An 18,897-nucleotide genomic window follows, 5' to 3' on the forward strand; every position below is an offset into this window, starting at 1 on the left:
CCTGACTCATGTGTTTACTTTACTAAATTTGCTCTGTAGACACTAGAGTCAGAACATTGAAAAATAGAAATTAAAAATAGCAATATGATTATATAAGCAACTCTGGGGAAATCCACTGTGAAAACATTCTTTTCTGTTATATCTTACAGGAGGAGGTCAATAGGTAGTACCTACAATAATAGGGTAGTAAATGTGGTAACATATTATTAAGAGATACCTTAAAACTCTCTGAAGTAAGCTCAGGATTTGGAAGCATGTGTTGTTAATTTTTTTTGATCAAAATTTAAGCTATGAATAAGAAAATAGCATTTAATTAAGGGTTAAAACATTATTATGATTTGGTCATTTATTTAGTCATTTTATAAATCATCATCATATGCATCCATACTATGTAAGGTACCGTGTTAGGACTTCGGGGAATATAAGCTTGAATACATTGTGATCACAAATCAGACCAATAGTCTGATTAATAGACAATTACTCAGACTAAGTGCAGGGCAGGATGAAATTTAACATTGCTTTTATATGTATTTGGAATGTATTACAAATTTCCCCTAATGGTTTTATTTTACTAATGAAGATTATTTTTAGTTATGGTAAGATTAATTACTTGAGAAGAAATCAAATGACAACATGGAGAGACAGCAGAAATGTCCTAGTTATAATTATTTTAAAGGGCAAATGATAAAATGTAAATAACAGCAATAGGAGCTTTGTAAGTTCCTACATGTCTAAGTATTAATATTTATGGGATATATCTTGCCTGGGAAATTCACTACAATGTTTTAAACTAAAGGTACAGATATAGCAATGTAATATAAATGCACAATGGCATGAAGCACTTGAATAGAAGCGAAGCATATGGTATTCACTAAGCAAGCAGGCTGTGATCTGTGTGAGAGAGGGGAAAGTACAATGTAGCTATAAAATTTTATTAATGCTGAAGTAGAACAGTTTAAAATCAGTGAGATATAACTTATTTAATAATGGAGTTAAAGAGCTGAGAATGCAGCTCCAGTATTACAAGTGAATTTAGTTTTTCACCTGACAGTTTAAAAAGTAGATGAAAAGTCTTGACACAATTTTAGGGTATTTTTTGTGTGTGGTAGTAACAGGAATTAAATGAACACTTCAAAAAACCCGTTGGAGTTATTGAAGGAGAAACCAAAGTTAAGGGCAGTGAATTTAAGCTACTTTCATGTACAATCAACTTTTAAAATCTAACTTTTGCACCTTTTTTTATTTCTCATTGAAGTAGATGCCTTCAAAATGGTGTTCATTGTTTATGATCACTGTAAATAATGCTTGAAAGCCATTTAGCATTTTCCTATTCTCTCCACTTTTGATGGCCATTTTTCTTATCCTGAAAATGGCAAACAGCTTTCCGGTTCCACCTGGTGGTAGAAAATTGATTACCATGCTTTATATTGTGTCTGCAACTTTTAATCTTAGAATTCAGATTTCTAATTTGATGCTTGGTGACCTACAATGTTGGGGCAGTTCTGCTATTCAAGAATTGGAATTCATAAGCATCTTCCTAGTAGACCAAGGTGTCTTTTTTTTTTTTTTTATTACTTCTATCTGGAGTTCTCAAGTACTTTTCTTTCTAGATATTCTGCAACCGTACAGTCAGTTCTATCTGCAGACTTACAAGAATAAATGTTCATATAATACATAGTTATGTGTTAGCTGTTTATTTCGTAAACTCATCTTCTTTGGAAGCTTCTGTGTACCCCACATACCCCCGTACCATAAATTATATTTACCTTTCCAATGAAACTGGCTACGATTTGTCAGAATTATTTATTTGACCCACAGTGGCTAAACTGTGGATTCCTAACATTGATAGTAAAAGCAAAATTGTAATACCATTTAAATATTTTAATTTTTAAATAAAGTTTGCAATAATTGTGAAATAATGTAATTCATGAGTGCAAAAAAACACCCTGGGAAGTATACAAACAACAAACTGATTGCAACCAAACGGACATTATTTCCATAGATTATGGAATTAAATAAAGTGCATTAATTTTAATTAGATTTAAACCCTTTGGTGACTTATTTTAGACCTTTAAAATCTCCTTGCAATCAATATAGTGAATTAGTACATTTTCTTATCTTCTTCAAAATAGAATATCAATAAAGAAATTTATATTTAACTCATTAATCTTATTTAAGTACAAACTGGAATGAAATTCTTTCCCAAAAATGTCAAAATATTTCTACAGTTACATATATGCAAAAATTTCTGTAGTTATATATATGTAAACACTTTTACTACATAGTGGAGAATGAATTATGTATCAAAGTTATCTTGTGGCAAGGTGCTCTTTATTCCCATTGATGCAAAGATAACTTAGTTTGATAATAAATATAAATATATAAAAGTAACTAATATGAAAATCTGTGTCAATTTTGGTGAATCTGAAGTAAATTATTTATCATCTGTTTAGCTACATTATTTAGGATCAAAGAGAACAAAATGTACTAGCAAACTAAATCCAAGGATTACAATGTAGAGGTGCTTAAAACAATGCTGTGAAAGAGGTAGACTCCCACTAATGATTATATTTTACAATTTTAAAGGCAATGCTTCATAACACCAAGGCTTTTCTTTAGTTTACCTCTAGTGTGATGGCATTCTTATACACATAAAGAAAATATGAAAATTAAAAAAATAAATTCTACTTTCTAACATCTATTAATATGAATTTCACAAAAACATACAGGTTCATAAAAACATAAGAAGTCATCAGTATAATAAGATTTTGTGCTATTTTATTAAAATGGGACTACTTTACTGAGCAGGGTAGTACAGCATATCCTGAAATAAGAACAGAGTATGCAACATATTAAGACTTCAAAATATTGTATCTAGGACAGGAAATTCCAATTAAATCCTTCATTTCTCCCTTTGGAAAAACTGATGTGGGGAAACTCTTATAAACAAAACTATATAAGGTTCTTTTACTGCATTCAGAGGTCTGTATTGAAATACATTTCTGCAAAAAGCAGATCCAACTACTTATTAGCTAACAGCCCTTACTCCACTTGGTTGATTATTTTGAAGTATAGTAGACTAATATGTGAGTTAACTCTTTCTGCCAAAAAATACCCATTTGCCTTGAAAATGCAATCATCGATAAGTGAGAAATATGCAACTCGTGTTTTAAAAAATTGTACAAATTGATTTACACACAATCCAAAAGTTAATGGAACAGATAATATCTTTACCTTGGAAACAATAAACAGAAGGGAACAAACAGCTTTTTTGTGGTTTGTTTTTTTCTAACCAATAGTTACTAGGCTGAGAGGAACCTTCATGTTGCCCCAGGTTTGGTGATTATAACCCAAAACTGAGGACAAAAATGATTCAAGTATTTTATTTGCTAATCTTCTTACCCTTCTATAAAAAGATATGATCGGAGAGGGTGACAGATAGAGGAGCACAGTGGTTATGCATCCACCCCCAGCCCAGTGAGATGAGGTCCAAAAAAATTACTTATTACTCATGGAAAATAGGATGTCTTCCTGCAGTAGGAACTAATATCTCATTTGCCAGTTAGACATCTGCTTATGTAGTTTCCTGAGATTATTTGAACATGAGGGGAAAAAGAGAAGGAGATGGCAAGTCAGGGAGATGACAAGTAAGGGAGTAGAGACTGCTGTGGAGCAGCCCACACTCTTGTGCATGACTTTCCTGAAGCACAACCGATAATTTAAAAAGACCACAGTGCAATCAAACTAGAACTCAGGATTAAGAAACTCACTCAAAACCGCTCAACTACATGGAAACTGAACAACCTGCTCCTGAATGACTACTGGGTACATAAAGAAATGAAGGAAGAAATAAAGATGTTCTTTGAAACCAACGAGAAGACACAACATACCAGAATCTCTGGGACACATTCAAAGCAGTGTGTAGAGGGAAATTTATAGCACTAAATGCCCACAAGAGAAAGCAGGAAAGATCCAAAATTGACACCCTAACATCACAATTAAAAGAACTAGAAAAGCAAGAGCAAACACATTCAAAAGCTAGCAGAAGGCAAGAAATAACTAAAATCAGAGCAGAACTGACAGAAATAGAGGCACAAAAAACCCTTCAAAAAATTAATGAAGCCAGGAGCTGGTTTTTTGAAAGGATCAACAAAATTGATAGACCACTAACAAGACTAATAAAGAAAAAAAGAGAGAAGAATCAAATAGATGCAATAAAAAATGATAAAGGGAATATCACCACTGATCCCACAGAAATACAAACTACCATCAGAGAATACTACAAACACCTCTACGCAAATAAACTAGAAAATCTAGAAGAAATGGTTAAATTCCTTGACACATACACTCTCCCAAGACTAAACCAGGAAGAAGTTGAATCTCTGAATAGACCAATAACAGGATCTGAAATTGTGGCAATAATCAATAGCTTACCAACCAAAAAGAGTCCAGGACCAGATGGATTCACAGCCGAATTCTACCAGCGGTACAAGGAGGAACGGGTACCATTCCTTCTGAAACTACTCCAATCAATAGAAAAAGAGGGAATCCTCCCTAACTCATTTTATGAGGCCAGCATCATCCTGATACCAAAGCCGGCCAGAGACACAACCAAAAAAGAGAATTTTAGACCAATATCCTTGATGAACATTGATGCAAAAATCCTCAATAAAATACTGGCAAACCGAATCCAGCAACACATCCAAAAGCTTATCCACCATGATCAAGTGGGCTTCATCCCTGGGATGCAAGGCTGGTTCAATATATGCAAATCAATAAATGTAATCCAGCATATAAACAGAACCAAAGACAAAAACCACATGATTATCTCAATAGATGCAAAAAAGGCCTTTGACAAAATTCAACAACCCTTCATGCTAAAAACTCTCAATTAATTAGGTATTGATGGGACATATCTCAAAATAATAAGAGCTATCTATGACAAACCCACAGCCAATATCATACTGAATGGGCAAAAACTGGAAGCATTCCTTTGAAAATCAGCACAAGACAGGGATGCCCTCTCTCACCACTCCTATTCAACATAGTGTTGGAAGTTCTGGCCAGGGCAATCAGGCAGGAGAAGGAAATAAAGGGTATTCAATTAGGAAAAGAGGAAGTCAAATTGTCCCTGTTTGCAGATGACATGATTGTTTATCTAGAAAACCCCATCGTCTCAGCCCAAAATCTCCTTAAGCTGATAAGCAACTTCAGCAAAGTCTCAGGATACAAAATCAATGTACAAAAATCACAAGCATTCCTATATACCAACAACAGACAAACAGAGAGCCAAATCATGAGTGAACTCCCATTCACAATTGCTTCAAAGAGAATAAAATACATAGGAATACAACTTACAAGGGACGTGAAGGACCTCTTCAAGGAGAACTACAAACCACTGCTCAAGGAAATAAAAGAGGATACCAACAAATGGAAGAACATTCCATGCTCATGGGGAGGAAGAATTAATATCGTGAAAATGGCCATACTGCTCAAGGTAATTTATAGATTCAATGCCATCCTCATCAAGCTACCAATGACTTTCTTCACAGAATTGGAAAAAACTACTTTAAAGTTCATATGGCACCAAAAAAGAGCCCGCATCACCAAGTCAATCCTAAGCCAAAAGAACAAAGCTGGAGGCATCATGCTACCTGACTTCAAACTATACTACAAGGCTACAGTAACCAAAACAGCATGGTACTGGTACCAAAACAGAGATATAGATCAATGGAACAGAACAGAGCCCTGAGAAATAATGCCGCGTATCTACAACTATCTGATCTTTGACAAACCTGAGAAAAACAAGCAATGGGGAAAGGATTCCCTATTTAATAAATGGTGCTGGGAAAACTGGCTAGCCATATGTAGAAAGCTGAAACTGGATCCCTTCCTTACACCTTATACAAAAATTAATTCAAGATGGATTAAAGACTTAAACGTTAGACCTAAAACCATAAAAACCCTAGAAGAAAACCTAGGCATTACCATTCAGGACATAGGCATGGGCAAGGACTTCATGTCTAAAACACCAAAAGCAATGGCAACAAAAGTCAAAATTGACAAAAGGGATCTAATTAAACTAAAGAGCTTCTGCACAGCAAAAGAAACTACCATCAGAGTGAACAGGCAACCTACAAAATGGGAGAAAATTTTTGCAACCTACTCATCTGACAAAGGGCTAATATCCAGAATCTACAATGAACTCAAACAAATTTACAAGAAGAAAACAAACAACCCCATCAAAAAGTGGGCAAAGGATATGAACAGACACTTCTCAAAAGAAGACATTTATGCAGCCAAAAAACACATGAAAAAATGCTCATCATCACTGGCCATCAGAGAAATGCAAATCAAAACCACAATGAGATACCATCGCACACCAGTTAGAATGGCAATCATTAAAAAGTCAGGAAACAACAGGTGCTGGAGAGGATGTGGAGAAATAGGAACACTTTTACACTGTTGGTGGGAATGTAAACTAGTTCAACCATTGTGGAAGTCAGTGTGGTGATTCCTCAGGGATCTAGAGCTAGAAATACCATTTGACCCAGCCATCTCATTACTGGGTATATACCCAAATGAGTATAAATCATGCTGCTATAAAGACACATGCACACGTATGTTTATTGTGGCTCTATTCACAATAGCTAAGACTTGGAACCAACCCAAATGTCCAATAATGATAGACTGGATTAAGAAAATGTGGCACATATACACCATGGAATACTATGCAGCCATAAAAATGATGAGTTCATGTTCTTTGTAGGGACATGGATGAAATTTGAAATTATCATTCTCAGTAAACTATCGCAAGGACGAAAAACCAAATACCGCATGTTCTCACTCATAGATGGGAATTGAACAATGAGAACACATGGACACAGGAAGGGGAACATCACATTCTGGGGACTGTTGTGGGGTGGGGGAAGGGGGGAGGGATAGCATTAGGAGATATACCCAATGCTAAATGACGAGTTAATGGGTGCAGCACACCAGCATGGCACATGTATACATATGTAACTAACCTGCACATTGTGCACATGTACCCTAAAACTTAAAGTATAATAATAATAAAAAAGAATAAAAAATAATAAAAAAATAAAATAAAATAAAAAGGTTTGGCCTATCTTTCTAGTACCCCATCTACTCCACAAAGTGAGGCAGCTGAAGAAGCTAGAGTCTATAGGGTGTACCGCTAGGAAATAAGGAAGAGTGGAATGCAGTTTCTTGCTTACCAGTGATGTCATACAGAGGCCCACCTCTCACTCCCCAAAAAACATTTTCATGTCTCTATAAGATAGGCATCATGTGGTTACCATCTTCATAGAAAACAACGATGGCAGTTAGAATTAGCCTACAGAGCTGCGACAGCCCAGGGAGAACAAGCCTGAGCTGGTAAGATTGGAGCTTCAAATTTGATAGGCCTGGGTTGGATTTAAATGGAGCTCCAACTTGATTTTAAAGAAATGGGATCTGCCTAAAATATTATTAAATGATAGGAATGGGAGATCTGAAATTGTATGGCTGAAGGCTACAAAGTCATGGAATTTGTAATTTATTTACTTCACTAGACTGCTTTTTTCCTTTTTCCCAAGCAATCAACTTGTCTTCCAATATCCTTTCCTTTTAATTTTTTTCCAATAAGACATTTGTTGAGGGCATAAAAATGTCAAGGATAATAAACACAAGCTTCTTTTCCTTCCAAGATGTCTCATCAAAAATTTTCTAAGGTTCTCATGACTGGTATTGGCTATTGGGTGCATGAACTCTACAGCATGCCCCTTTATTCAGAGAGACTAGAGACCTAGGGGATTCTTTCTTTCTCTTCTTTCCTTTGTTGCCCAGGCTGGAGTAGCTGGGATTACAGGCATGCACCACCATGCCCAGGCATTTTTTTTTTTTTTTTTTTTGTATTTTTCGTAGAGACAGGGTTTCTCCATGTTGGTCGGGCTGGTCTCAATCAAACCCCCGACCTCATGAGATCCACCCTCCTCGGCCTCCCAAAGTGTTGGGATTACAGGCGTGAGCCACCATGCCTGGCCGGGATTCTTTCAAATATTAAACATATACTGTTCTTCTGTACTCCATTTGGTTTTTTTTAATATAATGTTTCATCTCCATATTCTATTTTTTTTTTACTTTTTTTAAAATCCGAGATCATTAAAAGTAGCTGTAGCTAGCAATGATTTTGAAAACAAATGTGGACATAAACTTGGCTAGGAAGGATTCTTTACTATTCAATTACTAGTCAATATAGTAGAACAGTCTCACAAGAGTATGAAGTAGATAACAGATTATACTATTTTAGAGGTTGGAGTGTACCTCAAGGTTAACAGTTAGTAAGTACACAAGCTTCTTATTTCCCCTAAATGTTCATTTAATTGCTGTAAACACATCTCAAATCTTTATTAAATGGTTTTTCATAATTTTCATTGAGCTTCGCATTCTATGCTTTTTGTCCATAATATTTCTTGTGTTTTTACTGCTGCTATTTTTATCTAATTACAACACTAAATTGATATAATATTAAATTCACTTCATGTCCATTACTGATTATGAAACTCAGTTTTTTTTTTTAATTCTAATGAAACATTTATCATAGAGAAAGTAATGCATTAGACCTAAACATTATTCTGGTGAAGGCAAAAGGAATTACATAATTAGAAAAGCAGAACATTTAGTAATTGAGCATGAAGAACATTGTTAGATTATTCTTTGTTCGTTTAACAAAACATATATTAAGCTCTTCCTCTGTGTCAGAACCGATGTCATGTCTTGGGGATATAGTGGTAAACAATACATGATCCCTTTTCTCATAAAGCTTATTTCACAGGGAAGCAAGATATTAAGAATTAACTAACACAATTTAATGTTACAGTATTATGAAAGGAGAAGTACACTACAGCAAAACTGAGGAAGTAATGATTAAGCTGAGGGTCAAGAATGGATACGCCATAGGAGGTAGAGAGAAAAGTATTGTGGAAAATCCTAGACATAAGAGACAGTATCTTGTTCAGGACAAATTAAAGACTTCTAATGGCTGATGTGCATAAGAGAAAGCAGACAGAAGTAACAGATGAAATCTGAAAGACAGCCATAGAACAGGTGAGCAGGGCTTTGTAATGACAATTTTTCAAAGTTTAACTTTATCAAATGGAAGAAGGAAGCCCTTTAGCATTTTCAATGGCAGAGTGACATGAAATAATTTGAGATTTTGAAATTTACTCTTACTACATTACTGTAAAAGGATTTGTGAAAGCATTCACTGGAAACAAGGAAGTGAGTTAGGACTGTTTTAAAGGTGTAAGAGTTGATGATGGAGGAAGGAATAAACAAATAGGTGAGTACAAGTCACACCTGGGTGATAGAATTCAAAGATTTGCTGCTATAAGAAGTTTGGAAATGTACTATTTATTTATGTAATTATTTCTCCCTCATTCAAAATCAATCTTGAATTAAGTCTACCCAGATATAAAAAGTAAGATATAAGAAAAATAGAAAATTGGGATAGAACTGTAAGCTGAAGACAAATTAATGATTTTTGGATAGATCTATAGGATGTAAAATGTCCTGCATTACTAATAAAGGTACAAAAACTTGGCATTTAATATCCTAGTAGCCTGAAGAATGGAAATAAAACAGCAGCAACATTCACACTGAATGTTGGAGCTCCTCAGAACTGACGTTCCTGAACAAAGTGCTGGCTTTTTAGCCAGCGTGTCTGGGTTGAATTATTTGATCTACCCATGCTGGCAAGATCATCAAAGCCATTGAACCTCAGTTTCTTTATCTGTGAAATGAGGGTAAAAGCATATATCTCATAGATTACCAGGAAAATAAAATTTTTCATTAAATAAATATTTTTGAACATCTACTATGTCTTAGAACATGTTCTAGTCACCAGAAATCCTCCAGGAAACAAAGTAAACAACAGGGCTCAGTGGTTCCACTGCTACATTCTGCTGCAATTGGTGTTGGGTGAGATGTTGTGGCAGAAATAAATAGTAATTAGCATGCAAATGAAGGTATAATATGTTGCTAACATAAAGATGTCAATTTCATCCAAATTTATTATTTTAATTCCATCCAAACAATCATACCAACACAACATTCTTTTTAAAAATAGATAAGCTGATTTTATATGATAAAATGAAGCAATCAGACAAGCAAGGAAAATTTTCAAGGACAATAATAATGAGAGGGGATTATCTTATATACTTAAAAATAATGTGCAGTTACAATAATTGAAATAGTGTGCTATTAGTGAATGCACAGAGAAGAATCAATTAACAGGCTAGAAATTATATGTACCTCTAATACAGGCACAGATAATTAGGAATTTGGTGTTTGATAAAGGAGTTATTTTAAATTAGTGAGTAAAAAGATAGATTATTCAATACATTGAGTAACTGGGTGGATATTCAAAAAAGTTAAATTCAATACATTCATCATAGAAATGGACAAATGATTACTTTCTGCCTAAAGAAAATATTGGTCCTAAAATATTAGTAAGTAGGGGATAGGGGAAGCTTATATAATGTAGACCAAATGTTGCCCTGAAACACAGCAAGGAAGCAGTGAAAAATATACAAACAAAAAGCTTTAATTATTGGTACCAATCATGGAGGAGTTTTTTTGCCTTTTTGTGATGCATTTTATTTTTTATTTATTAGAAAATATTTCAGACATTCAAAAGGTATAAGAATATTATCATGAACACCCATGTACCTAGTATTCCAGATTTAAAAAAATAAACATTCCAAATGTTTGTGAAACCTCACATACACTATGTCTGTTTGACATCTCCTCTCTTTTTCTAGGACTTAGTTTGCTATAAAGCTGAATCTGCAGACTATTATTTTATCTAACATTTTGTATTTAAGATTTCCCCATGATGTCTTGTAAGCACTGGGACTTGCATTTTCACTGTTATCTATATGGATATTTATTTGTTTGTTTATCTATCCATGTTTCTTGTGACTAAGAATATTTAGGATTGTTATATATTTTTCTCTTCCATTAGCAAATTCTCGAAGTCTGCCTTCAGAACATACCCAGAATCTAACATGATCCAAACCATTATCATCTAGGTGGATCATTGCAATAACCCCCTCACTGGTCATTGTCCCTTCTTCAATCTGTTTTCAACACAATGACCAGAGGGATTTTATAAAATATGAATCAGACCTTGTGTACTAGTCTTCAAAAATCTCCAATGATTGCCAAGTCATCCCAATGAAAGGTCAAAGCCATAGTACAGTTATTTATAAAGTCCTACATGATCCCTCCTCCCAGCTAGTTACCTCTGTGGCCCCATTTTCTCCCCCTCCCTGAATTCCAGCTAAACTCGCTTCCCTGCTCTTCCTTAGCCGCATCAAGCATTAACTCTGTCTCAGGGAAGTGCTTGTAACTACTTCTGCCTGTAATGGTCTTCTCCCAGACCTCTCTTGCCTTCTTCAAGATTTTTACTCAAATATCATCTTTTCCCTAGTCACACTATTTACATTTTATTCTACCTGCTAAAATATTAGCTCCCTTTCTGCTTTATTTTTCTCCCCACAATTATCACCTCTAAACACAACACAATTTGCTTTTTCTTGTTTATTGTTGGCCCTCTCCCACTAGTGGCTCTATGAGACAAGATATTTTTACCTTTTTTGTTAACTGCCATAACCTTTGAATCTAAAGCCTTTCCTGACATTTCACAGGTGCTCAATAAATATTTTGTGTATTAGTTAATGAGTGGGGACTGGATATACACACCAGCATTAGATGTAATATTGATGTCTAGCATTTCTCAAGCAAATAACATGCGATGAAAATAACAAAATTTGTATATTGACAATTAGATTAATTTAGAGATTCCAGGTTAACTATTAGAGGTTTTGAAGAAACCATAAAGAAAAAAAATTCCAACGAAATGACATCCTAAAAAAAGATGCTGCCTGAGGGGCAATGTGCCAGTATAAAATAGCAAGGCAGTAAGCAAATTATTTAAGAAAATTTATCTGAACTGTCCTAGTCCGATTCCATCCATTTCTGTTCCCTTCCAAGTTACCACATTGTGTTCCCCTGTCAGCTTCTGGAATTAGATTTCTAATTCTCTTGAATAGCTTTTAGTACCCTTGCATGACAATTAGTTGACCTCATGCTGGCTTTTGGATCTCAAACAAATACTGATGAATTACCAGCACCATCTCATACATTTTCAGCCTTTCAGATAGATTCTGTTTTTGCCAAGTACCATCTTGCTAAATAGTAATGTGGTACAAAACAAAAATAACTTTATTTTTGTTTGCCAAAGGGAACGTTTTTTCCACCAGAGAATCATTCTTAGGAAGTAGTAGCTAGATGTAGTCATTTGCAATCAAAAATCAAAACTGTTTTATGTTGTTGTTTTCCTATTTCCAAAAATACATTAACATTATGGAAGAATGGGCACAGATTTTAAAAGCATTATTGTTTAGTAAGTCGACTAGGTTTATTTAAAATAGCCCCGGAATTTAGCAATGAGGAAGATGTAACATCAGAGTAATATTGGCAGCTTACATTTACTGCGTGTTTTCTCTGATCCCAACATCTCCCAAGTGATTTCTTTGTGTTACCTCATTTTATCTAACCCAATGAAGCTGATACTGTTTGTCACTGAAGAGATAAAGAGTCACTGAAAAGTTAAATAACTCACAAAAGATGGTAGAGTTTGGCCAGGGGTGGTGGCTCACACCTATAATCCCAGCACTTTGGGAGGCCAAGGCGGGCGGATCGCCTGAGGTAGGGAGTTCAAGACCAGTCTGGCCAGCATGGTGAAACCCCATCTCTACTAAAAATACAAAAATTAGCTGGGCATGGTGGCAGGTGCCTGTAATCCCAGCTACTCTGGAAGGTGAGACAGGAGAATCGCTTGAACCCAGGAGGCAGAGGTTGCAGTGAGCTGAGATCGTGCCATTGCTGTCCAGCCTGGGCGACAAAGCAAGGATCCATCTAAAAACACACAAATAAATAAAAATAAAAACAAAACAAAAAAAAAAAGGATTATAGAGTTGGGACTCAGATTAGACAATCAAACTCCAGGGCCCAGGCTCTTAACTCTTTAAGCATACTTAAGAAGGAATGAGGCAGTAATGAGGCATACTTAGAAAATATAGATATTTTTTAAAGCTTATTGACAATTTGAAAATATTGACAAAGGTTACCTTCCTAATAACCCTTTAGACAATACTCAGTTTAAAATGGCTTTTAAAGTCCTAAACATGGTTGTAATGTCTTGTGATCTGTTTTGATCCATTAAGAATCGATTAGAGATTATGATAAATTATTTTGATTTTTATATATTTATCATATTGCTTCTAAAATGTGCTTCTTTGTAGAGTTCATAAGTGTTATTCAGCAAAGGTAAATGAATTTATTATATAAAATGAGAAATAACCTATTTATATATCCATTATGAATTTCTCATAAATTGAATTTTTAATATATTTCTAAAGCCACTGAGTTAGGCGGGCAGCGCAGAACGTTCCAGAACAAAAGACATTGCACTTTTTGTGGTAAAATTATCTTCTTTATAAAAACACTTTTGTGGGATGTCTTTTGGAGATTTAGTCAGTTCAGGCTGTTATTACAAATTACCACAGCTTGGGCATTTTATAAACAACAGAAATTCATTTCTTACAGTTCTGAAGCCTGGAAATCCAAGATCTAGGTGCCAACATGATCCAGTGCTGGTGAGGGCCCCCTTCTGAGTTTTAAACTGCTGACTTGTATTTTCACATGGCGGGAAGATAGCTCTTTAGCATCTTTTTAAAAGACACTAATTCCATTCCTGAGGGCTCCACTCTCATAACCTAATTGCCTCTCAAAGGCCACACTCCCAAATACCATCATAATGGGATTAGGATTCCAACATGAATTTTGTGGTTACAAGAATATTCTGTTAGTTGGAGAGACCCTTACATTTAAAAAAAGAAAAGTGACTTTTCGTGACTGCTATACAATTGGAAGAAAGTTATTGCTATGATATGAACAAAAACTAAAGGTATATTTTCTGTAAAATCAAAGATAAATTGAGATAAATTTGTAATTTTAAGTATAAAGCAAAATAAAATACCTACAGCAGCCACGCAGGTATCATAGGTAAGATAACGTTGGCCATATTATGGAGACTGTACAACAAATTTTAGAAGATATGCATGATAGGATATGTATATAAAGAGAGACTAAAATCCTGTATCTCATTGATTCATTATGAGAGTAAAGCTTTTCATTAGTTGGATCTTGGAAAACTCCCACTTTCTACAAAACTGCCATTTCCCAAGCGTATATATATATATATATATATATATATATATATATATATATATATATATATATGGTGTTAATTTTAAAATTTTTGTAGAAACTCTTGCATATAATGTCATCTTCAGACTTCAAAGCATTACTCAGATGCTTCTTTGGATTGTGCTTACCAGTTCTTACACAATTGAGAAACAGTTCTGTAACAACTGTTTTTTAACCACATTCACTGTGTTTTCTTTTTGTGTGTGTGTATGTGTGTGTGCCTGTGTTGCAGAGAAGGCCAGCAATCGCCAGAACAATGGCAGAAGATGTACGGTAGATGCTCCGGGAATGAAGTCTACCACATTGTTTTGGAAGAAAGTACATTTTTTGCTGAATATGAAGGAAAGAGTTTTACATATGCCTCTTTCCATGCACACAAAAAGTATGTTTCTGCCTCAGAGAAAAATTAAAATATCAATCAGTCAAGCATATCATGTGAAAATAGTTTTCAAAAATAGAATGCATATTGTGTTCATGTGTTTAGGCATTCCAGAATTTTTGTCACAATATTCCCCAATGTTGAAACATTTGAACACTGGTGTCTGTATGGTCTCTATAAGACAGTCAGGAGTAAATTATAATTTAGTAGGAATACTTCATTTAGCAACTTTTAAAGTCTTTTTAAAATATTTTAATCCATTAAGAATTTACATAGATATGAAAATCTTCTTCACAGATCTGAATTTTAAGATGTTGATTAGGAATTAAAACAAAGTAACACTAATATTTCTAAAAACTATACATTTGAAAAAAAATCTCTGATGGTGGCCCTTGTTTTGGCCTGAGAAATAAGTTAAAAAATAAATAAAACTACCTTCCAATTCAAACATAGAACTTTTTTTTCTTTTCCTTTTTGGAAAAAAAAAGGATTTACTTAAGAAGTAAAAATGTATGTATATAATGAAAATAACATATTATCTGTATTAAATGTTTTAATGTGACACATTTTGGAGGATTTACAATATACCTATATAGTCTACTAACTAATCTATTATGTAATGTACAGGAACCCCCAACTTATGATGCTTTGACTTACTATTTTTTTACCATGATGGTACAAAACAATAGCCATTCAGTAGAAACCATACTTCCAGTGTCCATACAATCATTTTATCTTTCACTTTCAGTAGAATATTCAATAAATTACATAAGATATTTAACACTTTATTATAAAACAGGCTTGGTATTAGATGATTTTGCCCAACTGTAGGCAATGTAAGTGTTATGAGTATGTTTAAGGTTGGCTAGGTTAAAACTATGATATTTGTTAGGCTAGCTGTATTAAAAGCATTTTTTATTTAACAATATTTTCAACTTATGCTGGGTTTATCAGGACATAACTCTATTATAAGTCAAGGAGCTTCTATATTCTACTTTACTTTTTTTTTTCTGACTAAGTGCATACCTATTTAAGACTATTTAAAAATATATATTTTTTCTAAAATTTAAAGTAAATCAACTATGATAAATTCAGGGACCCTGGTTCTCTTTCAGGTGACCATGGGTAAGTTTCTTTCCTTTGGCCAATAGTTTTAAGCTTCTTATTTATTTTTTTTAACCAAAGTAAGATATGCTGTTTATGTTTTTTGACCAAAGTAAAATTGTTGTGAAAATTTGCAAAATAATGTTACCCTTAGTGTATACATGCACTCATGTTTCTTATGTTCTTCCATTCATTTTCATTAAAATGTAAATTTATAGTGGTCATAATCAGCTAAATTTGTTTTACAACACACTAAGCACATAGTTTATTTTCCTGTAAAAATGAGGACCTTGAACTTCTAGGATCATTTCAAGCTTTAAAATGCTATTATTTAAAGCTTTTATTTTCCTCAGCCTTACAATAATTTACTAATTTTCTTACAAACTCTTATTTTTTTTTTAATTAAGGTTTGGCGTCTGCTTGATTGGTGTTAGGAGGGAGGATAATAAAAACATTTTGCTGAACCCAGGTCCTCGATACATTATGAATTCTACAGACATATGTTTTTATATTAATATTACCAAAGAAGAGAATTCAGCATTTAAAAACCAAGACCAGCAGAGAAAAAGCAATGTGTCCAGGTCATTTTATCATGGACCTTCCAGATTACCTGTACATAGCATAATTGCCAGCATGGGTAAGTATAAACAAATTTGAAATATCATTAATTTATTTCTAAAATAAAAAATAATGATAAATACAAATGCATTTAAATTTTTATTAAAAGTTTAAAGAAAATTTCAAACATGCTGCATTTTACAAACTAGGTATGATTAGGTATACAGGACAACAGTTCTAAGTTGTGAATTTTTTAAAAAGTAAGATATTAGCCTACTGTGGTGGCATGTGTCTATAATACTACCTATTCCGGAGGCTGAGGTGGAAGAATTGCTTGAGCCAGGAGTTTGAGAACAGCCTGGGCAACAGAAAAAGACTCTGTGTCCAAAAAAACCTCAATCTAAGATATTACAAAAACACAACCAACAATCATTTTATATTTCTCATTATATATAAAGCACCACACACTTTTATATTTCTTTTGTAAGTTCTCTTTGTAATTATCGTCAAGAGAGGCTATTTCAAATATTCTTCATTTTCTCAAAATTCTCTTTCCATCTCTTACCTCACTCTCACCACTGAACTTGGCTTCTATGACACAGAAGAAAAAAGGTAAAAGAAAAAATACCTCCATGCAAATAAGAATTTCTTTACGGTTTGGCCTCCAAACCATCTACAAACCTACAAACATTTAGTATCTGTCACAAGGAAAATGTGTCATTTTTAACTAATACTGATACATTCATTTATTCCAGGAACCATGCTCTTTTTCCTCCTCAGAGACTTTACTCTTTAATCCCTCCTCATTACCTAACTTCATTTTCTATTCAGAATCACTGGCTGATCTCTCTCTCTCTGTGTCTCTGTCTCTCTCTCTCTCTCTCTGTGTGTGTGTGTGTGTGTGTGTGTGTGTGTGTGTCTGTGTGTGTGTGTCTCTTCATATCTCTGTGTGCACCATACACTTGTAATTTTGAACCTTCCGTGATAACAACTTCAGAGACAAATTTCTCCAAAGTGTTGTGTTTAGTGGCAGGCTTTAGATTTTATTGTTGTCCTATGTCCATGATTCTACCCAGTTCAATCTGACACCTGCAGTCATATCACTGAAACTATTCAGGCAAGGTCACCATGCTCCTCTTTGTCACTACATCTAAAATGATTGTCTTCACAGCATAGGACAAGAATATTGACCATGTTCTTCCTGAAACACTCTAATGCCTTTTTTTCTGCATTGTGCACATTCGTTTTCATTGTGTGGTCACTTCTGTTCTCATGGATTCTATTGTCCGTAAACTGATTATTCCTTTATCTAAAGCATTAACTCAACATCTCTTTACAGCATCGCGAACTGTCTACTAGTTATTTCTATTTGAGTATTTTGTGGGAAAAACTGGCACAGCATATTCAAATTAAACTGATCCTTACACTCTCATTCAGTCATTCAACACCGTTTTTCTCCTTCTCCTTTTTTTTTTTTTTTTTTTTTTTGCTAAAAAGCAGATGACACCATTATCCTTTGATTTGTAAAGCCACCATTCTGACTTTTCACCACCCGCTCTTGTCATACCTCATCATTAACCAAATTCTATTAAATCTGGTCAGTAAATAGCCCCTAGAATCATTCAGTTTTTTTCCATGTCCACCACCAACATCATCGTGGTGTGTGCCTCCATCCTTCTCTCCCTGAACTGCAGGATCAACAACCTTGTCTTTTTTCCATGCCTCCAGCCTTGCCACTCTACACTTAATTCTCCATCCTGCCACCAGAGTAAAAATTTTTAAATATAATTTTGATAGCATCATTTCCTGAACAAATCACCTGCTTTATACTACCCATTGGAAAAAAAGTCTAAATTCTATAGTGTGACTTAACTTATAAATAGGATAACCAAAAGTTCTTGTTTGCATTAGGCAATCCTAGTTTTCTTAGGAATGTTCTAGTTTCTTAGGATTGTTCAGTTGATATAATTGTCCTGATGTAATTATTAAAAGAACCCCCTTTTACTCTGCAGTATCCTGGTTTAGAAAATAAATTACTTCATCATTTTCTTTATAGGCTTTTTATTAGTGATATTTTCTGACTTTTCTAGCTCCACATTTTACCACCTCTTTGCTGCTCTCCTGAGCTCCAAACATACTCACTTTCTTTCAATCTTCACTGATATATTTTTTTCACCAATGGGCCTTAAAACATTAAGTTTCCTCTGACGGAACTATTCCTCACACCCCAACATTCCCTAAGTAATGACTTCTACTTTATATCTTAGTCAAAATATCACTCCCTCCAAACACTATTCCATGGTTTTACCTAGACCTTCTTAGGTAATCCTATTTGTCATTTACTTATTTTTATTCTACAGTAGCAATATTCATTTTTAATGTCTTCAAAAAGTACTTATTGTGTGCCTAATATGTACCCAAAATAGTATTTATTGAGTACCTAATATGTACCAAGAACTCTCGTGTAAGTGTTTGTGATAAAACTTTAGTGAAGAAACAAAGATCCCTAGTTCATAGAG

General features: G+C 34.2%; 1 protein-coding gene across 4 annotated transcripts in view; it reads left to right on the plus strand.

Moving 5' to 3' along the window:
- Positions 1–18,897, plus strand: part of KCNT2 (potassium sodium-activated channel subfamily T member 2) — a 390,920-nt gene that overhangs the window by 259,942 nt on the left and 112,081 nt on the right. For all 4 annotated transcript variants that reach the window (XM_008974047.5, XM_003820605.5, XM_003820604.5 and 1 more), the window contains exons 15-16: positions 14,570–14,719; positions 16,228–16,457. In XM_008974047.5, the coding sequence (XP_008972295.3) occupies positions 14,570–14,719; positions 16,228–16,457 (380 nt within the window). The remainder of the gene's footprint in view (positions 1–14,569; positions 14,720–16,227; positions 16,458–18,897) is intronic.

This window comes from Pan paniscus, chromosome 1 (genome assembly GCF_029289425.2).
Source record: "Pan paniscus chromosome 1, NHGRI_mPanPan1-v2.0_pri, whole genome shotgun sequence".
NCBI lineage: Eukaryota > Metazoa > Chordata > Mammalia > Primates > Hominidae > Pan > Pan paniscus.